This window comes from Desmodus rotundus, chromosome 1 (assembly GCF_022682495.2).
Source record: "Desmodus rotundus isolate HL8 chromosome 1, HLdesRot8A.1, whole genome shotgun sequence".
NCBI classification, from domain to species: Eukaryota; Metazoa; Chordata; class Mammalia; order Chiroptera; family Phyllostomidae; genus Desmodus; species Desmodus rotundus.
This window is the reverse complement of record NC_071387.1, coordinates 177,768,064-177,792,420: the sequence shown is the minus strand read 5'-3', so window position 1 is coordinate 177,792,420 and position 24,357 is coordinate 177,768,064. Positions and strand designations below refer to the sequence as shown.

General features: G+C 50.8%; 1 protein-coding gene across 1 annotated transcript in view; it reads right to left on the bottom strand.

The window, feature by feature from the left end:
• Positions 1 to 974: 974 nt before the first annotated feature.
• The window catches only part of AHRR (aryl hydrocarbon receptor repressor), an 82,924-nt gene continuing 59,541 nt past the window's right edge, over positions 975 to 24,357 (bottom strand). The window contains exons 5-11 of the mRNA XM_024578577.3: positions 19,252 to 19,341; positions 12,796 to 12,925; positions 11,708 to 11,841; positions 8,467 to 8,666; positions 5,782 to 5,843; positions 5,368 to 5,509; positions 975 to 4,525 (exon numbers count right to left, since the gene is read on the bottom strand). Of these exons, the coding sequence (XP_024434345.1) occupies positions 3,508 to 4,525; positions 5,368 to 5,509; positions 5,782 to 5,843; positions 8,467 to 8,666; positions 11,708 to 11,841; positions 12,796 to 12,925; positions 19,252 to 19,341 (1,776 nt within the window). The 3' untranslated portion in view covers positions 975 to 3,507. The remainder of the gene's footprint in view (positions 4,526 to 5,367; positions 5,510 to 5,781; positions 5,844 to 8,466; positions 8,667 to 11,707; positions 11,842 to 12,795; positions 12,926 to 19,251; positions 19,342 to 24,357) is intronic.

Sequence of the window (24,357 nt, the reverse complement as noted above, 5' to 3'; positions counted from 1 at the left end):
CAGCCCCAGAATGTGAATGTCTGTCGTCGAACCCCCACTTGCGGTGCTGCTGCCACAAGGGGACTGAGACATGCACGTGGCAGGACCCCTTTGGAGGGTCACAGGCAGCTCTCTTGGGGTGTCTTCAGTCCTAAAGAGTGCATTTGGGGGTCTGGAATTGACCCCCATGCCCATGTGTCCCCACAGGAGCAGAGTAGTCACAGGACAGAGAGTGAGTGAGTGACCTCCATCTCAGGTCTCAACACAGGTGAGTCTGAAGAACATGTGCAAGACGGGGAGGTGGCACAGGGGAGGACAGGCGGCCACTATGGAGGGAGCGGCTGGGTTTGGCCCAGCAAATGAGGGGTGGCTGGCCTGCTTTCCCCTGTGAAGGACACAGGAGTCTCAGGACCCCAAAGGGAGCCTGGCCAGGGCGTGACCTGCTGCGGGCGGGGGCAGATCCATGCTGTCCAGGGCACCTGAAATGCGTTGTTTTGGAGGCGCTCTTTGACCAAACAAAGGAAACCACCACCACTCTCTGGGCCTTGGGAGGGGTCTCTGCCTGGGCCCTGATGACCCTTGCCCCTTTCCACACACCTATCACCAGGTCCTGGGCCAGGCCAGGCTGATCCCATAGGGTCTCCACACACACACACACACGGCAGGGGCATCTGCTCTCACCGTAAAGGTCAAGTCTGGGGTGTCCTGAAGGCACCTGGGAGAGTCCCCTAACCCTCAGCGATGGGCAGGAAAGGGGCTGGCAGGTAGAGGGAGGAAGCAGTCCGAGGCTGCAGCAAGGGCACTGCCCTGCCGGGCAGTCTCCCTCCTCCTGTGACTTGGCCCCAGCACGTGTATGTTCACGTTTGTCACTGCCAGGTACCTGAGACGGTGAAGAACTGTCTCAGCATGTAAGCTAACCACACACATTTTTAAAGGAAATGAAGTGACTTCATTTGAAAAAATCAAGTAGATGTTTCCATTTATGATAAACCCTTATTGCCATGATTTATTTTACATCAATATTGCAAATGTAATGAGACCACAGTATCAGAAATACATTTGAAAGCTCCTTCTAAAGGCACCAAGGAAACTACAAAAAGTTACATTATAGTCATCCATTTGTAAAATTCAAAAGCATCCATCTAGATATTAAAAACTTTTTTCTTCCCATAGAAACTGCCCAAATATAAACTATACTTTGTGTGGATCTCCTCCCTTCCATCCCAACTCCACCTTCTATTGACTATAATCTGTTTCAGTGACACAGGCAAAACCATGGACAACAGAAGAACACAGCATGTAATTAGTGCTGCTGGTGACATGCCCCGGCTGCGCCTTCTGCCTCCTGTCGTCATCTTCCCTGCACAGTTCTGAGGACAGATAGGCAGGTAAAATAACACGTGCGGACTCAGGCAGGTTTTGTTGCTGCTGACCCGACAGAGGAAGGGCCCTGGGCCCAGGCACAAGGGCAGTCTCAAGGACGGGAAACCTATGGCGCTGAGGTCCAGATGCTGAAATCTGCACCAACAAGCACGCCCTGTCCACCCAGCAATGACCAATCTGGTGCACGTGGGCCAGGGAGAATGTGGACAGACAGGTTCATCTGAGCGTTAGGGAGGAGGCGGGGCAGCACGGGCACTGACGCGGGCAGGACAGGGCAGTGCCGGTGCCTCGCCCCATAGGCAGGGACCGCTGAGTATGTTTGGAAAGGCTTCTCCTCCTGTGACGTTCGAGCCTGCAGCTCTCCTTCGGTTATGCTGGGATCTGGCTACAGTGTGCAAACACACAATGACATCTCTGAATTCCATCTTTTCAGTCCCATATTTTCATAGTTACACATTACACATGTGCAGTACTGCCCGTCTGCAGCATCCAAAGATGGGGAAGGGCAGTGGCCTGCATCCCCTCAGTTGAATGAAGTGAGAGGAGGAGCTGAGGGAGAGCTCTCTCAGGTGGGAGCAGAGAGAGTGGATGGCTACTTCCAGGAGATGCATAGGGGCTGCCGGTGATGAGGAGTGGGCACTCAGTTTGAGTAGGAAGGAGGCAGGAAGATTCTGAAACTCCACCTCTTATCTTTGGAATAAAATCTATAGACACCCAAGGAGAGACATGTGCTGTGCTCGGTGTGAGAACTGGGTAGATGGGGATGCTGGGGCAAGAAGGGGAAGTAGGTAGTCCTCAGAGTGGCTGGTCCTCACAGGTAGCAGGTTCTCTGGATGGCTGGTCCTCAGGGTGGCATTTACCAACCAGTTTCAGCATTAACCCAGGAACTGAACACTGACACCCCAACGCCACTGATGACAGAGAGTAAAAACCACACACTGAAGAGCAGAATTTCCAGATGGTGGGACAGCAATTCCTCACTCAGGGGCTCCTGCCACCTCCCTAGATGCCCAACTGGAGGCTACTTTAAGGACACATGTCCTTTTCTACCAGGGCCTACCTGCTGTGACCACTCCTCCTGCTCATTGCTGATTTTCACACCCAGATGGGGTGCTCTGGAGTTCCCCCTGGAATTTCACCATGAGCCACAAGCCATCTCTGGGTAGAGACTGGGGTCACCTTCACTTTCTGATTTATGCTTTGTATACAAACTCTCTACAATCAGAATGTATTACATTTTCAATGAAAAGGGTTACCTGCCTGCCTTTTCTCAAACAATTCTTCCTAGGATGGTGATTGGAGTCCTCATGTGAAAAACTGTGGACAGTCATCAAGACAGCAGCACAATGCGACCTCCTATTTCAACTCCGTTTTCAACTTCTCTGTTTCAACTTCTCTCCGTTTTCAACTTCTATCTCCAAACCCTGACTCTGAGAACTCTACGTTACATGCTGCACCAAGAGACAGATGAGCATAAACCATCTTCAGAGGCCCCTTCAAAACCTCAGAGAGACCCCCGGAAGGAACTGGACATTGCCCTGCAAATCTCCACTCCAGTATGGCCTTAAACTCCACCCCAAGTCACAGCGCATGTGCTGCAGGACCTGGTGCCCACAGTGCCTTCTGCCTGGAACTTCCTAGAGTCCTTCCATGAATGGGTGCCTGGCCACCTGCAGCTCAGTGAGTTACAGCCCTGAGTTACTGCTGGCAGTGGAATCCCCAGAGTGGGGTGGCTCTCTGAATTCAAGCCAGGAGCTGGGAGGCAGGTGTGGGGCCGCAGGAAGCTTCACCTCAACAGCCTGTGTGCACTGTGGACGTGATTGACAGTCAGCCCAGAGCCTGTTGCCACCTCTCAAGCCTGGAGTGCACCCCATTGGGCCCACATGCCCCATGGTGGTCGCTTCCTGAAAAATTTAATCCCTCAGAGAGAAACACTGTCCTACTGGAACTGACTTAAGGCCACTTTGCACTTCAGAACTTTGGTGATATTTTACAAAACACAGAATGTGCTCTTGCGTGTAACATATAGCAGAGGGCTGAACCGGAGTGTCACTGAAGAGAGGCTCCGACTTGCACCTGCCATCCATCCCAGCTGACAGGTGAAGCGGAGCGCGGACAGATGCCACTTTCAACAACCTCCCAGATCTATGGCAGAAAAGAGCATTCAGAGGCTTTGGGAGGCACCAGTGTTGCCAAGGCACTTCTGGGGAGCATTCTGGGCACCCCACCCTGGCTGTGAGCAGCCCATGGAGGGGAGTCCAAGGGCTCAAGCTTGATCATGGGTGTGGTCCCGGGAGCTCTGCAGTCACAGCCCAGAGTGGGGGGCCGGCGGCCGCGCATACAGAGGCAGGGGGGAGGCTCTGGCTCTGGAGGGCCATGGCCACGCTCCAGGCAGACGAAATGTGCAGGATGGAATGGGGCCAGCTCCCTGCCAGGCCTGGGGGGAGCCCCCAGCATGCCATGCTCCAGGTGCAGGGGGTACAGGTGGTGCTTGGAGTCTGGCTCTGTTTTTAAGTGCATCCTGGTAGGGAAAGTGACCAGCTGTCTCTTGGCCACATCACTGGTTCCCAGCCACACCTGGCTTGGGGACACAGAGTAGCCATCTGTTGCATCCTCGGACCCAGAGTCACTCTCCATCTTGATGGGTACATTGAGTGACAACATGGGGTTGCATGGGGCCTCCAGGGGCATGGGCACACCTGGCAACTTGATGTCCTCGGTGGAGTAGCCCCCTGCTGCGAGACATTGTACTCCAGGCTGGGAGAGCTGGTTCTCCAGGCTCCCCTGGGGGAAGGGGCAGCTGGTGGGGGGGTGTACTTGGCCCTGATCACCATCCCGCAAGGCTCTGCTTGGCTGGCTGGTGTATGCACTGGGGGACTGCTGTGAGCCAGGTGAGTTCCTGAAGGCAGGGACAGTGCCCGGGGTGCCGGGGTAGGGCAGGCAGGAGCCCCGGGACATGGCATGCACGGAGAACGGGTCACTCCTGCTAGACTCCAGCTTCAGCTTGGTGCCATCCTGAGCATGTTTCCCTGTCGCCCAGTTCAGCTGCCTCATGGGTCCTGGCGTCTCAAAGCAGCAGTCATATGCGTGTGTTTCCCGCCTTCTCCTCCTCACCCCAGAGGAACCGCCTGGCACCCTCCTGGGCTCCTCTCCTCCCCAGTCCCTGCAGAGAGGAGATGGCCAGTCAGACAGAGCAGGGGTGGCAATAAGGGAGGGTGCTAAGTTGGGGTGACACTGACTGAATTGTGAGGGCTGCTATATGCCCACACTCCACTGCTACTCTTAACCTGCCTGCAGCCCTGTGATGCCAGTGCCAGAGCCCCCTACCCCCCTTCTTGTGCTTGACCCTCCACCACCTCCTGGGTGCCCAGCAGGACTCTGGGGGCCTGGGATGGGGTAGGGGTGCAGAGAGCAGCACCTCTGTAAGGCACGTGCCACGTGTGAAGGGTCATCCACACCAGGGGCTACTAACACTGGGAGATAGGTTTCCGGGGGGTTTCTGTGTGCCAGGCCCTGTCACTACCCATGTTGCTGCCGCAGTCATTACATGGTGTGGCATCACCTGTGGTGACAGGGGAGATGGTGACCGGGAGCAGGAGGTGGAGCCCTGCAACCACACACCCAGGCCAGTCCTCCAAGAGAAGACCCACTGGTCAGGGAAGGGGAGGGGGCTGCGGGGAGGAGTGCAGAGGGTTTCCAAGCAAAGGTGAGGGCGGAGGATGGGGCAGTCACCCATCCCGGGTCCAGGCTACAGGCAGAGGGAGAGTCCATAGGTCCTGACAGCCCCCACTGAGGAAGTCCCCTCCCCTGTCTCCAGCCAGTCCCCACACGTGGAATAATGGCTTCTAGGGCGAGAAGCATGTTTGGGCATGTTACATATGTATCTGCATGTTCCACTAAGAGCAAGGTTTAGCAGTCATGATCAAGGCCACCAGTTGCTCTTTTCTTTCTTAAAACTGGGCTGTGACTTGGCTACATATGGCCTTGGGCAGGGGCACCACTTACCCTGCAGCCCCCTCGGGGTAAAGGACGAGGTCGGGGCCACCCCTGAGGCACAGACATGTGGCCCTGGCTGGAACCCGGGCCCAGCAGCAGGCATCCATCTGTGCCCTGAACACTGAAATGCCATTTTCTCCATTGTTTCTCCCTGTCAGGATTCAGAGAAGGGAAAAGTCATTGCGTGAACTGAATGGCGCCTGGACCTGACAAGCTTTGTTCTCCATGGACATGATTCATGGAGTTCCTCAGAAAGGCACAGACCAGAGCCCACAGGAGCCCGCCTTCGTCCCAGCCTCGCTTGCTCCAAATAGCATTTCCAAGGAATACACCATGGTTCCCGGAAGTGGGGGGAGTCCTCCAAGGGACACGGACACATTTCACCCATTTAAAAAAGATGACGTAGTGAACTGTTAAAAGTACCTGCTAAGTAATTGGGTTTTCCATGCAGTTCTGACACACACAGACTCCTGGTGGCTTTTGCTCTGTGAAGAACAGAAGTAGCAAAATGACATGCAGATCACATGTGTTGATGGCAGGCGTTAACAATAAGACAGGCATTACTGTCACAGCTTGGAGGGAGAGACACACCAGTAGCTCACACTTTTTAACTTTGTATAGATTATAAAGCCTTTTCTCAGCTAGAGATTTGCTGAAAATTCTAATTCACATCACTTTTTAGGTCAATAAAGGACTAGAGCGTTTGCTTCAGAAAGTCAACTTGCACACAGAAGGATTTTCCAGTGCTTTTGTTTCATTCTGGATGGCTAGAATGAAGGTGCAGTCGGTTGTTGTTATTTACACTAGCTGTGTTCTACAACGGCACTGTGAGCACTACATTAGTGAATACCGAGCCATCGCTCCTGAGCGTGTGCACACATACACACCCCTTCACAGAGCATATGCGGGACCCTGAGTCTGAGGCAACCTCTCCTGCTAGATTCTTTTTTAAAAATATTTTTCAAGAGAAAAGACAGGCTCAGAAGTGTTAAGTGACTTGCTTGGGGCCACTCCTCTACCAGGGGCAGGGGTGGGATTCAAGTCCAGGCCAACCCGGCTGGCCCCAGAGCCACAGCTTCCTGCCCTGCCCTGCCCTGCCTCGCCCTCCCCTGGCCGTCTCTGTAGAGCAGAGACAGGAGGGCATAGATGGAGAAGATGAGAGAAAAGAGGAAAGAGCAGAGAAAGAGGGTGAAGCGTCTCCCTTAGTTGGAATGTGTTCACTGGGCAACTCAAGTATCTGCCACTCTGCACAGGAGCACGAACGACTGCAAAAGCCCCTGGATATTGATTTTGGGGCACAAATAAGTGTTAGCAAGCAGATGGAGTCACACATACAGCATCCATGGACAACTGGGCATGAAGGAGTGTCACAAAGCTATCAGGAAAGTTGTGGAGGACTTGAACAGCTGTCTGCAGGGACAATGACCCACATCCAGAGCAGCCCTCAGGGCCTCTGATTCTCTGGGTTTGCACCTTCTATTGTTTCTGAGCTCAGAGAGAAGCGAATGTGATGTGTCAAGTGAAACTGGGCTTAGGAACTCCACTCAGAGTAGCTGGGAATTCCAAAACCAGGAAGCCGAGGAAGTTGTTTGCTCCTCTCTTAAAATGTTGAGCAGGATCACTGTTCTCCTAGGGCCTCTGTCTTCCCTCTTCTGAGTTTTAATGATATTCTGTACAGTACGATGTCTAGGATTGACTCAGCTGTCATCATGTGTGCCACCTTCGTATCCCTTAGAGCCACGCCACACCTGCCACCACAACACGCTCACTGCAGCAGTGGCGCAGCCAGCCTGTCCTTCCCTGTATAATCACCAGGGGGCGCAGGAGCCCACCTTGCACACTGACCTCTGCCAGGCAATGGGAAAGGTAGAATTTTCCTCTCTCTTGTTTGTAGGGTTGGAAAAACATGTATGGAAGAGAGAAGACTCGTTGCATGAGTTTCAATTACAATGATCAAGTCACAGTAGCTTAAAAACACAGAAAACTCGAAGAGAGTAAATGAATATGCAGAGGAATGTGTTAGTCCAGGCGATAAGAATGCAGGTGTGGACAGGCTCAACCCCCACCATGCAGATGAGATCTTTGCAATGGGCTCTGCACACGTGAGTTGATCTCCGGGCAATAAATAACTTCTACACTTTGGCACACCTTCCTGATTTATCTTGCTTTATCACTTAGGTTTACAGTTGTTTTCATTGGGTATTGCATTTTCCCTCCTTTATATTTCATGACATTTTGTATCTTTAAAATTAAAAAGACATATATATTTCATTTAAAACTGCTCCACAAAGCTGCTGTGTTAGCATGCTAGCACCTGCCAGGGACCCAGAGGATGGCCCCAGGCTCATATGTGCCTGTGTCCCTAGAAGCCACCTTCCATGAAGACATGTGAGACCAGCAGCAGCAAGGTAGGGGCTTGTGCCATGAAGTCAGTGGCTCCAACTGCAGGCCCAAGGCAGACCATGTCGCAGGAATGGAATTGAGAATGAAGATTGCCAGAAACCAGAGCGCACAATGGCAGCGCTCCCATCACTGCGGCTGCTGTCCGACTGTCTACTCGTCTAACTGGTCATTGAAGACACCAGAGGTTAATCCTGGATGATGACGAGGGTTGGACACTCACACCCACCGAGGTGGCCTCTGGGGCTTGAGAGAGAAGCCTCCTATGTCTGGACTGTGACTGGAGGCTTTAGGGAGGAAGAGGTATAGGCAGGTTGGCTGCCACAGTTCACAAAGGCATCTTTTTTTCTTTATCCTCAGCCGAGGACATTTTTTCATTGCTTTGAGAGAGAGAGAGAGAGAGAGAGGGAGAGACACTGATTCAAGCAAGAAGCTTCGATTGGTTGCCTCCCATATCTGCCTGGACTGGGGGTAGAACCTGCAACCTTTTGGTTATGAGATGACGCTCCAACCAACTGAACCATGCTGGCCAGGGCGGCATTTCGTTTTTTCTAATAGTTGCTTCCATAATGTGCTAGCTTAAAAGATACCAAGTTTCTCATTTTATTGTTTGATGGAAATAAAGAGTAGACAGAAAGTGCTCTGTGTCAGGCACTTGCTTTAAGCACCAGCTACAGTGAGTGTGGCTGCTGAGGGTTTCTTACTTACTTTGTGTCCATCGTGGCTGAGATGTCCGTCCTGTGCTTCGCCCTCAAGAATGCACCCTTCATTTTCATCTCTGCCACAGCAGGTAGGAGGACGGGTACCACGACGCAGAACAGTGAGAGCCGAGGGGACAGGACTGTCCCTGATGGGGCCTTTCTCTTCTGTCCAAACAGGAATTTTAGTTTTCCTTGAAACTGCATTGTCTGGTTTTTAAAGATATAAACATGTTCACAGAGCAATTAGCAACATGGTCAAAAGATGCAGAAATGATATGCTCTGGGATAGAAACATAGACAAGAAGCTTGTCCTAAGTCACTGAGGAGATGTGAACTGACATTTCTCCATGCTTGGCCTCCTTGGCACAGGTGCTATCCCAAGGCCTTCAGAATGATTCGTGGTTCCTCTGGAGTCTCTGTATCAGCCTTTAACTGACAGGTGTGTGCTTGTGGGTCACGTGCGAGCGTGAACGTGCATCAGCTTGGGCTGACACTGACCCCAGGACAGACTGCTGTCTCTGAGGACTCTTCCAGCTTTAACCCTCCATTTCCAAATGACCACTCCTTCACTTGTGATGACAACATTTAGGGACAGCCTGACTTTGTTTATCTACAGTACATAGTGTCAGTTTAAAAGCCAACGTGCAACTTAACCTTTTGTGATAAATTAAAATAAAGGTCTCTATATCATAGAAAAGCTGATCTATAATTGAGTTAGTTACCAAGTGCCTTTAGGATGCTCGCGCTCCTGCCCTTGATATAAGAATGACCCCACAACATGGCCCCACTCCCTTCCCTTCCTTCCATCCACCCACACATCCAAGTCCATTTCTCCATTTGCCTGTGGATTTACTGAATGAACAAATACCTACAAAGCACTAGTATACGCCAGTCACAAACCTGATGTGGAGGATTCAAGGCAGTGCTATGCTGGGATATGTTTAACATCAGGCTCTCCATAGAAAAAAGAACTGATTTGTATTGTTTGCCAATTTTTTTGTATAAATATTTCTACCATGGTTGATGACAAGCTACCAACCTAATGCCAACTGGACCCCTGAAACTTTAACAAGGAGCTTGCAGTACCACCTCACCCAGTCTGTGGATCGGGCGGTCTGCACGGTCGCCGGCAGAGCTGGGAAGAGCCTGGGGTCGCGCATGCGCTGTGCTGCCCGCCCGCTTGTTCTCGCTGTAAGCGCCAGAGCGCTTTCCATTGCGCTGCAACTTAAGGGTAAAACATGGCCAGACGCTTATTCTCAAACTAACTTATTTTCCTTGTTTCCTCAGTGCCTTTACAGTTTCATTGTTAACCTATGTTTCAATCTCTGCTTGATTGTATAGTAAAATGTGCAGTGTCTATATCTAGCGACAGTAAAACCACCTTGGTTTCTGACAAAGTTTAGAACAAAATGCCAAACGAAAGACTTTATGGACAACCAGTTGCCTAAATAAAAGATGGGAGATCATGTGGATGTCAGGGTTGTGGTGCAAATGAACGGGCGTGTTCTGGTTTTGTTTGTTTGTTTGTTTGTTTGTTTTATGAACGAAGGGACCTGGTGGAGGTTAGGGGACCTGCAGAAGCAAGCAGGTCTTCCAGATGCTCCTGAGGGGCTGGCCAGGGGTCCTTGGAGCTGGTTCAAGAGACATTCCCACTGTCACCCACCAGTCATCTTCTTCACCATCCCCTTGAATCAGGAGAATAAAATGCAGGGGCCATGAAGCTGTCAATTCACTACCACATGGTTGAAGCCAAAATACTGCCATAAACAAAAGTCACCCATTGGCAGCTGGGGTGACTCACTAAGCTGTGGTCACTCCGGGCAGATACAAAGCCTGAGGCAGGTGATGTGGGGCTGGAAGCACAGCATCTCTGGTTGGGACCCCCATTGGGAGAGGGGTAGGCCCAGGTGAGGCTCAGGGAAAAGCACACACTGGTCTCGGGAGATCACGGGATGCAGGGACTGGAGGGGAGGTCCTGAGACCTGGGGACGGTCCCCCTGGCAGCGCCTCAGCTTCCTCACTGGTCAGGGTGGAACAGAAAGGAAGGGGTACGGGGGTGGGAAGGGGAGCAAGACACTGGGCGAAACACCTCTGGAAGGGGTGTAGTTGGGGCAGTGACCTCTGGAGAAGGGGCCTGGGTAGATGCGAAGGAGGAACGTTTTTCATTCTCTACTGTTCTGAAGTGACTGAATTTGTATTACATACAAATAATGTTTTTCTTAAGAAAAAGCAAGTTGTAATGCAGAAACAAAACAACCAACCAACAGGAAAAGGTTAATGGAACTGTAGCCTGTGGAGCGGGACATGGCTCCTCTGCACTGAGCCCAGACTGGAGAGGATGGCGCTGAGCTGCCCAGGTCACTGATGTTGAAGGCCTCGAGTCCTGAGGGGCTTTGCCCCTCAGCCCAGGACTGATGGGCAGCTCCAGTGTGGGATGGTTTGGGTGTGCATTTCCCCAAGGTCTGGGCCTGAAGGTTGAGGGGGTTCAAAGGGCCCTGAGCTGAAAAGGGGGGCACAAAACACGAACAGTGAGACGGGCACCGATGTGACAAGCCAGTAGGTGGCGCCTGAGGACAGGTCTGCAAGGACTGTTCCCTCTTCCAGAGCCACTTAGAGGATGATCCACAGGCAGCCTGCCTTCCCTCCTTACATGCACACTGAGTACCCACTGGACATCACCAGCCCAGCCCTGGCCCAACACTCGGGGGCTTTGTCAAACACCAAACACCAAACAACAGGGTTCATCTCTCCCAGGGCCACAGCCCAGGTGGGGAGATGGGCCCTCCAGGAGCCCATAGTTCAGGTGGGGACATAGACCCCCCCCCTTCCCTTCCCCTGGCCCCTTCAGTGAGGAAAAAGAAATGGTCACATATGAGAAGCAGGAATCCAAGTATCTATTTGCAAGAGAAGAGCTTAAACCAAAAAGCCTGGCGAGAACATCGTCTTGGGTTCTTGTGGTGTGTACTGAGAACATTTTTGAAAGTGGATTTGAAATAATGGTACAACAAAACATAAGTAAAAATCCAGTGCAGTGTAAAACCTACCACCAAAGATTTTTAACATGTCAGCTGTGTCGTAGCATCAATTTGTAGCAGGTGTCACATGTTCATCCGCACTCTGCCACCCATTGTCACTCGGTCCCGCTGAGAACCACGCTCCGTCTAGCCCCCAGCCCCTCACTCCCCTCCGTCCCTTCTGCAACCGGAAGCAATGCACCCGGCCGTCACTGGAGCCCCACGCTCACTCACCAGGAAGCCTGAGGTGCTGTCCAGCAGGCAGCGCACGCGACAGATGAAGCAGCGCGTCAGGAAGGCAGAGTACTCGGTGGGGCCCGTGGCCCCCTCCTGGGCTCTGAGAAGCCTTCCCAGGACAGCATCCTCTCCTGCCGGGGTGGGCGCAGGCAGTGGTGAGAGCCAGGAAGGCAGTGACCAAGAGAAACCAAAAAACACACTGATTAGCAAGGGCATACAAATAACAGCCAGCTGTCGGCCTGTGACACGCCGCCCTGGAAGCACAGCTCGCACGTCCCCCGTGCTCCTGCCCATCCCCATGACCACGCAGAGACAGCTGCGCTGATTGATAGATGTGCTCACGGCCCTTTGCCCTTAAAAACATTGCTTCAGTATGACCACATATGTGACACCATCGGTTATTTTTTCTCCGTCTGTTTTGACCTTTATAAAATGGGATTGCATGTCAGTACCTGGGGTTCGCTTTCCTCACTCAGCTTTATGAGGTAATTATGCTGTTGCGTGAGGTTGTGTTGGAAATTTTTCTTGAATCATTTACAACTTCTGGGGAGATGTGTCAAAGAACCGGGACTCGCTCTCCCCTGCTGGGCCCCAGGTGGATGGCACCCTGTCTCCTAGCACCTGAGCGCGCTGTCCCCGAGCGCCTGTCTGCTCTGCAGGAGCTGCATGCCTGCCAAGCGCGTCCCGAGTAGACAGGGCCTTGGTCTGGTGGGGCTTCTCGGGGGGCTCTGCCTGCACGGGGCAACATCTGTGAGAAGACAACAATCTTTGGGGGCTTTTTTAAAAAGGTAAATCTAACGTGGGCCAAAGGAATTTCCTGGAGGACTGTGTCCTGAGGAGAAGACAAGCACTGCGGCTTTTTGCCGAGGGGTTCTCGGGCCCGGGCAGAGCACAGAGAAGTGGCCAGAGACGCCCTCATGCTCAGGCGCCCACGAGCCACGTGGGGCTGGATGGAGGTGGCAGGAGGGGTGATGAAAGAGGGGAGGGACACTGCGTTCAGTGTGAAGGAGAAGAGATGGAAGCGAGGTGGGCAGTTTCTTGGGCAGCGTCCACGTTGAAGGGCTCCCAGTGTCGGTGGTACCCACCTGTCTCCGAGTGCAGGGGCTGCCCACACACCGCCTGGGGAGGGTCCATGGCCCAGTGCAGCTGCCGGCAGAAGTCCTGGCGGTCGTCCACGTGGATGTAGTCATAAATGTTTTGGTGCATCACATCCGTCTGAAACATCACAACAGTTATTTCAGCCTTACCCTGTGGCAGTTTCCACACAGTACCCGGTGATTACTACCTGCACAAACGCCTCATCCGTCTGTCAAGAGCAAGTCAAGTCCGTGAAGAGACAGTCCACAGAAAAGACCAGAGCTTGGCCTTGGGGCCGTTCCTTCCCTGGGAGGGTGGGCCTCATGACCTGGAGTGCAGACCCCTCCAGGCTCCCACCCACCTGCCATATGGCACCTTCAGGGGCAGAGCAAGACACTCAGAGACCCAATATCTTCTGGGGCCAAGACACCCACTTTTCTAAATTGATTCTGACCCCCAATGACTTGGGGGAACTCATCAAGCTGTATTATTAGGGCACTTTAAAGACTATATGTTATATTCAAATCACGAAAGTTTGTTAGGAAATCACCCCCTGGGAGGTGAGGTAGGAGCCACCAGTGCCTCCTGGCCAGTGACTTCCTTTTTCCTGGCACCTCCCGGCCACATTCAGCCCTTTCCAGGATTCTACAGGGACCCACCAGTCCACAGCCCTCTCTCTCTTCCTCTGTCCTCCTCTCTGCTTGGGCCCTACACACAGAGGCCGGGCCTCAAAGGCACCCGGTCCACACTGGGAAGTCACTGTCTGGGGCACAAAGGCCACAACCACAGGCCACGAAGGCTGTTGCTATTGTCCGGGGAAGCATTCTCAGAGCACGGACATAAATGACGAGGGCCTGCACACATCTCCCGCTACCTTCGCTTAACTGTAACTCTGGCTAAGGCTGGTTGGGATGCTCCAAATGTCAAACCACATACAACCTCAGGAAGGCAGAACAGGAATGTGATCACAACTCAAAGGTTGGACTCCAATCCCACAGTCCAAAGCGTCTGTATTGCACAGAAAGAAGTGGACGCAGAGGTCAGAATGGTATTGTCCTTGGAGAGTGTTGTCCAGGGTCAGGGGCCCTGGACATGAACATGGGACCAACCAGCAGAGACCAACTCCTGGTGGAAGGGGATGCACAGGCTTTCCCTCCAGCTGCAGACCTGCTGGCTCCACCTCATCTGGCAGCTCCCAGCACACCCGAAGGCTCCCGTCTCACCTGGTGGCTTCCAGCTCACTTGATGGCTCTCACCTTACCTGGAGGCTCTATGATCACAAGTATACTTCCTTCAGGGATGTTTTCCTAATAAACTTTTATAATTCAAGCATAACATATAGGCTGAAAAGTGCCCGAATCAGAAATACACAACTCGATGAGTTCCCGTGTAACCACCACCCAATCAGGAAACAGGATACCAACAGCACCTCAGAGGCCCCTTCTCTCCCTCCTCTCCCTCCTCCCCGGAGGCAGTCACGGCGCCGAAGTCACTGGTTCTGTACGTGAATGGGGCGCGTGCTCTCAGGTGCCTGTCCATTGCCCCGCGGTGTGTGCAGGGCAGTTTCCATCCCCACTGTCGTACGGGTTTCACTGCATGGACACCCCAGCTCTGGCTAAATCCCTCCCTGCTGATGGACATCTGGGCTGTTTCCCATCCGGGCCCGTAGGCATGACACTACCGGTTCTGCGAGGGCACACCCAGGCGTGGGACTACATGCTCACGGTGGCCTAAGTTCAGTGTCAGTATCTAATGCCAAACGGCTTTCCAGAGTGACTGTACACAGACACACTCCCGTTGCTTTCCATTCCGGCCAACAGCCGGCACTTCAGTCTTTCTTTTTTGAGCCACTGTGGCAAATGTGTCAGGGTTTCTTCGTGTGGTTTTAATTTGCACGTCATAAACTCTAAGGAACTTGAGCATCTCTCATATTTATTGGTCTTTAGATGTGTGTGTGTATGTGTCATGTGTGTGCGTGCATGTTGCCCATTTGTGTCTTTTTCTCTGTTTTCCACGGACTGGCGTGCTGAGTTGTCAGTGTTCTTTGTCTGTTCTGGACACGAGGACTCTGTTGGGTGAGCTCCATGGCAAACATTTCCACTCCCTGGCCTGCCTTCCTGCTTTCTCACTGGATCTAATTCAGTTTAATTCAGCAATCTTTTCTCAGAGACGGGGTTTTGTCCTAAGGAGTCTTTCCTCACAGATCTCCTAACTCTGCCCTTAGTTTCCTTCTAGAAACTCCTACCATCCACCTGATATTTACTGGGTAGGCTGACAGGCAAGAGACAAGACTCGTTTTTCTGGCAGTGGACCCAGTTCACCCAGCTCTATTTATCGGCAAGACCACCTTTTCCCCACCGTCGGCCCTGCTGCCTTTACTGTAAATCCCATCCACGTACACACGTCTTCTCTGACTTCCGGTTCTCCCGTGGGTCTATTTTTCCTTGCGCCAGGGCCACACTGTCTTAACTGCTGAGCTTTGCAGGAAGCCTTGTGTCCGGAGTCATACGTCCCCCATAGGGACCCCCTCTCCCTCCCCCCACTCAGATCCCCTTAGCTCTCCACACTTCCAATTAGCTTGTCAATTTCCAGGAAAGCTGCTCATTTTTTTGTGGTAATGTCCTTAATTCTATAACTTGATCTGACATCTTTACAATAATACTGGGTCCTCCAGTTTATGAATTTGACATATCCCTTAATTTATCTGGGTCTTCTTTAATTTCTTTAAAGAATGTTTTATGTTCTCTGTGTGGTTACATCATCACTGAGAATTTGGTGTTTTTCCATCCAGTTGTAGAGGGATGGCATTTTTCCCTCTATGGTTTTGATTAAGAAAAAGCTTATGCTGACCTCTGAGCCCTGGGGAGTCATGGCTCTCACTGCAGTTCATCTTGTTCTCTCATCAGCTTTAGTCCGCGACCCTAGTGCTTTACAGAACCCGGAAGGTGGTGAGCTGCCCACAGGTGCCCCTACGTGCCCCGTTCATCACTGTCACACCTCAGTTATTAACGAAAGGGATGTGCAGAATTAACATGCAAGGTATGGGCCTGCAGCTCCACCAAAACAGGGGGCAGATTAACTTGGAGGAGGGTGTAATAAAACTGGAAAAGGCATTTCTGACTAAGGCAAATTTGGAGGCATTAAATGGGATTGTTTTTCAGTGTGAGGAAACAGGGTCTGTGCTGTAAGAATCAATGTGGCGTGTCTAACCGCCCTGTGTCTTTTTCAGTCTCCTAGACTTTGAGTCTGATGAAGCAAAGTCAAGAAACATGAATGGTGGGGAAATGTGAGGAGGGGAGAGAACAATGTAACAATTATTCAAATGGACAAAAACACAACTTTGATCAAGTGAAAGCAGTCACTAGTTTAGCTCAAACCATAATTTATGGAGTTCAGAATGAAAGCGTTACTTTAAGAAAGTGCTCAACCCAGCACTTATCATCTTTACTTCTTTGTGCAAAGCGGGTGCGTATCTGTGACCCACATGTGTGCTCCGATCAGGCACCAGCTCCAGCAGGCGCCCGGCTCACACGGGGACAACCTGCCGCAGCTGCTGCCCTTTGAGACAACAGCCAACTTCTTCAATCAATAGATGCCAGTGGCAACTGCAATGCATGTCTTAACCTCCGTATGCATCACAAAACGTGCTGGACCTGAAGACAAACAATGGGGTCAGGTTGTGACGGGAAGAATCTGGCTCCTGACTTTGTCAAGTGTTTCGTACAAGACGCTCACGGTAGCACAAAGCTGTTCTAATATTTTATGAAATGTTTTACATAAATTAGAGTCAATGCCCAATTTAATGGCATTTGGAAACAATGTCTGTATAATAAAAGGCAAAACTATTTTTTTTTACTTCTAACTCTTGGTGGGAAATAATCAAGCTTCAGGACACGTTCAGACCTGGAATCAAGGCTGTTCTACGGGCCCCCTGCCTTGACCACCGAGCCGAAGCCTGCACTGAGACCCCTCAGTTACGGCTGAAGAGCTCACAGGGTGACTCTGGTGACAGCACAAGAAGGCAGACCAAAGCACGTTTCTCTAGATGCAGGCCCTGCACAAGCAAGGGTGGGAAGTCAGTTGAAAGCTTTGCCACCTGGGGGCTGGAATCGAGTCGTGTCCACATCCTCGAAGGGTCCACCAGTGGCCCTGTGAGCTCTGTGCTGTCAGTGGACCCCTCGGCGAGAGAGCCATTGACCCCGGCCATGCCCACCAATCTACTGGTGTCTTAGGGGTGGAGTCAGCACTGTGTAAATGAGGCACCCCGAGTGACTGTGACATACAGGAGGGGACTGTGGAGAAGGAGGGCATCAGGGCTCAGCTGGCCATGCCTGGTGTTTATATTGTCCTAGGAATGAGAGACTCACTACTCACCACTACCCATCTCTCTGAGCCAGAGGTCTTCAGGAGATGGACGTGGTGACAGAGCTCTTGTCACATGCACTTCAGGTGCAGCCAAGGGGAGAAACACCTCGGCAGTGGGGCTGGTGGTGGGGACGCCTCTCACAAGTGTCACAGGCGCCAATGCCCTTCCCAGTGCTCTGCATGTGCAGGGACCCATGTGGTCCCAGCCTTGGCCGTGGACACTGCTGCTACCCTTTCATGTGCAGGAACAAAACAAGGCTCAGAGCAGCCACCTAACAGCCAAGGTGCCAGAGCCAAGTTTCTGACATGCAGCCTGGGAGCACCACGTGGAGGTCTTGCCCAGCACACTGCACTCACTGGCTCACCACGTACTGCCTGTCCCATGGGGCCCCTCAGGGGCCACACCTCCACATGCTGCAGGTCTCACCCAGGCCATGTGATTGGCTACACGAGAAGCTGAGGGGATGGGGAGTCCTACTGTGGACACAGGGACTGCCGAAGGACTGCCCTGTGGCCTGTGAGAAGGAAGCCCGGTCAGGACAGGGCATGGTGGTCATCTGGTCCTTGGGTTCAGGTCATAGGAAAGCAAACTTAGGGGCAGGTGTAACAGAAACTGCTCCTCAACATCGTGGTGGGGTGACAGCCACTTTAGTTTTGCAAACATTCAAAATGATGGCTTCCGTGGAAATCAGATCGAACACTTCCTCAGCCTCAGGGGCCTCAGGCAGACTTGAATGTGTCTTGAACTTTCCCGGTGTGCCAAGGACCCACGTTCTCACATTTTGGCTCATCGTCCCTTGCTTCCAGGCACCCCCTTGGTGCTCTGCCCATCCAGTGAGATCTTTGCTACTAACTTCACCACTTGCCTCTTGGCTCCAACCCCCCTCTCACAATTCTGCTCTGATGCTGGACCCTACCAACGTCTCCCCTTGGCCAGAACTGGTGTTCCGGGCTCTGTAGGGGGAACTCTGTCCCCTCAAGTATCAGATGCCCCCAGCGGCACCCTGAGGAGCAGCCCACCATGGGCAGTTTCCTCAAGAGTCCCACCAGCATCCCAGTGGACAGTTTCCTCCTGGCCAGCCCTGGCCTGGAGCACCTTGGGGGACTTCTCCACCCAGGGGTCAAGGCCTCACCTCACCAGTGAGGAGAGGTCTCTAACATTTGCTCCCCGGACGCCCAGCCTTGCTGCTAGGGGCACTGCCGTCTTCTACCCACTGTGTGTGCCCACGTCTGTCCTCCCGTATTGCTAACCTGTGTTACTAGTTAATAAATCTTTACATGAACATACAGCAATTCTTTATACTAACTGTCCAGTCATTGCACAGTCTCTACCCCGGGACAGGACCCTGACTGACTGACACACTGTATTCTTCATTTCCAAAGTTCCAGTTTGTTCTTTCTCAAATCCACTGTATGTTATCATGAGTTCTCAGGGAGCGTGTCAGCTCCTTACAGGTCAGGGCTTCCCGTGGGTTTGTGGTTTCATACTGTGGACCCTGCCCCCAGACCCAGAAGTCTGCACTCTGTGGGAGTGTGAATCACTTTGGGGGTTTGGGTTCCTCACAAGAGACTACTTTCCCTTCCCAGAGGCCACGCAGAGAAGTTTCCTTTTCCCTTCCTGGTGGTGGTGGGGGCGGGGGGGTTGGGTGGGACTTCTCATTGCTCCTTTTCTTGGAGGAGCCGCCCTCTGGGTCCCAGCATTTGATGGGCTCAGCAGCAGCTCTTGGCCTCAATGTCTGGAACCAACCCCCTGGCTGGTCTGGGGGAACATTCCATATGGATTATTAGCGCATCCCTCAGGGTATTTCCAGAACACACTTTGTCCTGAGGTTTAAGGCATCAGTGCTGCTGGTGAGACTCACCGGAGAGTGCCAAGCATGGAAGCCATGCCCCGGTTGCCCTTCAGACAGGACACCCTGGACACCGTCATGCCTCTTGCCCTGACTGAGCCCCAGACAAAGGTGGGCTGTGGAAATCCTTACCTGATAAAACCTCTGTGATAAGGAAAGCTTGATTCTGGAGATGTTTAAACCTCGAAGACAATGAGCATTCGCAGGTAATGGAAGCTATCGTGAGGCAGATGGAAGAGCTGTGCTTACCTGGTGGAAGCCCAGGTAGTCTGCAATTGTGGCTGACGCATAAAATATCACCCCTTCTGCACTCACGACCAGAGCAAAGCCATCCAGGGACTGGAAGAAACAAAAATCGAGTTGGCTCCAAGATACATGCGTGCAATCGCTCAAAAGAAAAAAGTGCAAGCATCATTTCTGCCTGAGATTTCCACCTTTCTCCCTGTTTTGTAGTCTGTATTCATGATCCCCAGAAATGCCTTCATTTATGACCATTTTGCAACAGGTCCCAAGTCAGCGGGTGACATGGGAACTTGGTCAAGGTTTATGAGGCTCAGGACTTGAGCTGTGATGATTATAAAAGTTGTTTTATGAAGTGTAAACATCACCACGAAAAGATGACACCCCATCAGCACCTGAAACAAAACAGGAGCCTTTCTTTCATTTCACCTGTGTGACTGCCCCATCTTCTGCCTTACATCTTCTTCTTTACTGTGTTTTAGATTTTCTAAGAATTTTTAATCGTGAAAAAGCGTTGAACTCCATCAAGTGTTCTTTCTATATTGATGGAAATAATCACATAAATGTTTGTTACTCTATTCATGTGGTGAATTACAGGGCTGGATTTCCTGATGAAGAATCATTCTGCCCTGGCAGGGTGGCTCAGTTGGTTGGAGCACTGTCCTGTACACCAAAAGTTTGCAGGTTCAATCCCTGGTCGGGGTGTGTATGTTTCTCTCTCACACTGATGGTTCTCTCTCCCTCTATTTCTCTCTTACTCTCTCTCTCAAATCAAGGAACATATCTTTGGTTAAGGATTTAAAAAAACAGAATCATTGTGGAACACATAGGGTAAACTTATCTGATCATAACTTTATATGCTCTGAATTGATTCGTTTCTCTTGGGAGTTATTCATAAATACATGCTACATTTAAGGAAAAGCCAGACTGTATGTTTCTCTCATTTATGTGTCAAGTATATGTAATCATCAAACGTGAGTAAGGCCCCTTCCCCTCTTTCATTTTTCTGTACCCGCTTATTTAAGATGAGCTTTGTGGGTTCCTTGGGAGTTTGGTTCCCCCCATCTCTTAGATCATTCAGTTTGGGCATGTTCTAGGGAGATGGGAAGTGAAAATGGGTAAATTTCTGTACTATAACATTTATTTAATGGTTGTTAGCAAATTGTGGTTTAAATTTTTTTCTTATATAAATTCTGGCATCTTAAAATATTTGGTAACAACGAATCTATTTCATCTTGATTTTAAATTTGCTAGTGCATGCTATTCACAATGCTATTGGGATTATTAAATCTGTTATATCTGTAATTATTGTGGACTTTGTGTGTGCAGAGAAAAGTAGGGCCTGTGGCTGTTGTACTCGACTTAAAGTCTCCCTTCACTTGTAAAGCAAGCCCTCTGGACCGTCCTGCAGTGGCTTCCCCAAATCGTCACTACTGAAGATGCACAGGAGACCGTAGTGCCTAATGGCAGGACCAGTGAGCATTCTGCCATCTATCTGTCTGCTGTCTGTCTGTCTGTCTATCTACCTACCTACCTACCTATCTACCTATCTTCTCCATCATCGTGACCACCACCGTGATAAAGTAAGGGCAGCACACGCCGTGTAGGTCCTTATGAGTGTGAGTCATCGCACGTGAAATATCTCATTCAATTTCTCACCGCCTCCATGAGACAGGAACAGGTGTGACTACACTCTGCCAGCACAGAAGCCAGCGGTGAGGGAGGCTGAGACACCCGGACAGTGGAGTTCATAAATATTTCCATTTATATCTTTAAAATGCAGACATTTAGAGACTTTAATTTCCATGAAGGCTGTGGCCATCTGCAGTATGTCATAGTATTCACTTAATTCCTGACCATCTGGACACTTCCTTTTTTCTTTTTTTAAACCTTTATCAATTTGTTAAGCACTAAATTACTTTACCATTAGTATGCTTTCATCTCTGCCATTAACAATGAGATTGACAGCATTTCATATAATCATCAGTAACTTGTATTTCTTCTTTGGCAAACTGTCCTTGCAGGTCATGTGCTAATTTTTCCATTAGGATTTATAAATATTGACTTAGAAGAACTGTGAAATTACTGATACTGAAGATACTCTAGGATAAATGGCACCCACCTAGATCCAAGCCCCACGCTTCTAAAAAATGATGGAGAGCAACGAGAATAAGCAAAACTGCACAACCCACGACCCTCGACGTGGCGAGGGCACAGAAACTGGTGCAGAACAGGCGACACGAAGTCCCAGTGGGCCTAACACAAACGTTTCGAAAGGAAAAGTGTCGACTGCCCCCTCGAGAAACTAGGGAGAGAAGCCAACGAAATCCATGGTAAGCGGAAGGAAGGAAAAGTAAGAATAAGAGTAAAAGTCAAGGAAAGTTGTGTAAAGCAGTCAAATAATGAAGGTCATCAATAAAGCCGAAATTTGGTTCTTTAAAGCTTGGTCAAGAAAAACACAAATTACTGATGCCAGGAATTTTAAAGACTGTATCATTACAGATCCTACGGACATTAAAAGGATAGTAAAAAATATTAAGACTCATATTAAAAAAACTAAACAAGTTAAATGAAATGGAGAGATTCCTTGAAAAACACTCAGAAAAGTGATGTAAGAACTAGAATATCTAAATAGCCCAATATCTATTAAACAAATTAAAGTTGTAATGAAAACGATCCCACAAAGAAAACTCCAAGCCCAGATGAAACAATTTTAAACCTAGTAATAAATCTAACAAAACACGTGCAAGGCCCAGGTGCTGAAAACGATGGCACAGCGCGGAGCGGAGCCCAAGTGCCCAGTGTGCAAGCTCCTGATCGAAAGACTCCGTGGAGCTGCGCTGGAAGGCTTTGCTGGCTGCCTCCCCAGCTGACTCTAAAGGTGCGGTAATTAGGGCCACTTGGCGGAAGGACAGACAAGCGGTCTTCGGCAGAGGTGCTGGGTAGTCCAACGGGGAAAGGAAAGTCTTTTACACAAACATACCTGGGACAGTCGGTATGTGGCTGGGACAGTGAACCCCGACTGCTATCTCACTCCAGTACTTTCAACCATTGAGATACAATTCAGACAGGAAGAGTCACGACGCTCGTGAAAATGTAAAGCGAGCTCATGTCAAAGTTTCACTCAAGAGGGGAGCAGTCAGGCCGCGGTTGCTGGGAGCAGCAAAACTCAGCCTCTGGGTGATCCCTGAGTGGAAAGGACGTGCCACCCAAGTTGCTGGCTTATTCCAAAGTTCCAGCTAATTTTCCTGACACAGGTGCAAACACCAGGACAGTGACTTCACACTGCGATTTAGACTTTGTGCTGAGTTTTTTTAGCAAGAAATCCCAGCTCACACGGGCACTGCAGCTGCAGCAACCACTTCCAGCCTGAGACGATGACCGCAAATCACCACAAAGCCCGTTATCAGTCACCGACCCCTGGGCTCCGATGGACTTCTAAAGGATGGGAAACTGGCCCGCACAACGTGTGCGTCCGCCACAACGTCTCCGGGGACTAAGCAGACTGTGTCATTTGTCATTTCAATTTCTGTGCGGCTCCATGGACACGGGCCTGGTCCCACTGTCCTGACATCTCTGAGGAGAGAGGGACGGGCAGTGTCTGCCTGAACCTCGTCCTACTGGGTTAGTCCTGAGGCAGAATGTGCCAGAGTCTCCCCAGTGCCTCTGTTCTGAGACACAGTATTTCTTGGGGGGGAAACCTGAAACATTTTTCCAGATTTGCTTGGTTTGTTTATTTTTTTAATCCTCATCAGAGAACATTTTTTTAATTGCTTTTAAAGAGAGAGAAAGGCGGGGGGGGGGGGGAAGAGAGACAATGTGTGAAAAAGAGAGAGGGGGGTGGGGGAGAGAGAGAGAAACTTCGATCAGTAGCCTCTCATACACGCTCTGACTGGGGATCAAACCTGCAACCTAGGCATGTGCTCTGACCAGGAATTGAACACGCAACCTTTCAGTGTATAGGACACACTCCGACCAACTGAGCCACACGGGCCAGGGCAAAGGATTTCCTTGTTTTCATCATTTAACAAAAGACGCAATTTGTCTAGTGTGGTGAGTGTAGACAGGACACAGCTCTTCCCCCGGCACTTTGGTCAGATTCCAGGACCGGAAGCTGCCGAGCAGGGCTGTGAAAGCCACATCACGCGGGTGTTTTCCTAAGCAGGTGAGTCCTGTTCTTGAAGGCTGGTCTCCCCTGCCCGGCAATCAGTGAGTTTGGCTGTCCACCCCGCACACTGTGTCACTTCAGAGACATTTTACCTACACATCTAAGACTGTCTCATCCTCTCCCACCAGCTCGGAGGTTTTCCTAAAGCACTTCTACTGTCAGCACCTGCGCCCAGCCTGTGACCCACTGAGGTCCACATTTCTGTGTCCCTCAGACTGCTGACCCAACCAAGGCAGTATGTTTTTAATGACAGTTTTTAACTAAAATTTTAAAAATTGTGGTAAAATATGCATAACATAAAACACAGCATTTTAACCATTTTTGAGTGTACTGTTTGTCAGCATTAGGCACCTTCACACTGCTGTGCAGCCACATCCACCAACCTCTCCAGAACTTTTCCACCTTCCCGAACTGAGGCTCTGTGCCCGTCACACACTAACTCCCCGCCCCCTTTCCCCAGCCCTGTGCCTTCCCTGCTGCTTTCTGTCTCTGTGAGTTTGATGACTCTAGGGACCTCAAGTCAGTGGAATCACACAGAATGTGTTCTTTTCCGACCAGCTTATCTCACTCAGCCTCACGTCCTCAAAGTTCATCCACATCGTAGCATATGTCGGAATTCCCTTCCTCTTTTAGGACAGAGTAATATTCTAGTGTGTGGCTGGGCCACATGGTGCTTATCCACTCATCCGTCAGTGGACACTGAGGTTGCTTCCACCTCTGGCTACTGTAAATGACGTTGGTGTGACCATGTCGGAGCCAGGAAGACAGTGAGTGCATTTCCAAGAAGGAAGGTATCTGAGGTAAGCATGAAATTCACTTCAACAACACTTTGCTCTTCTCTGACACCCTTCCTGGGATAAGAGATGCCCATAATGAGGTTGAAACACGCTGCCAACCTGCAGAGCTGGAAGTCTTTTGAAAAGGACAGATGGCGCTCAGCTTGCACC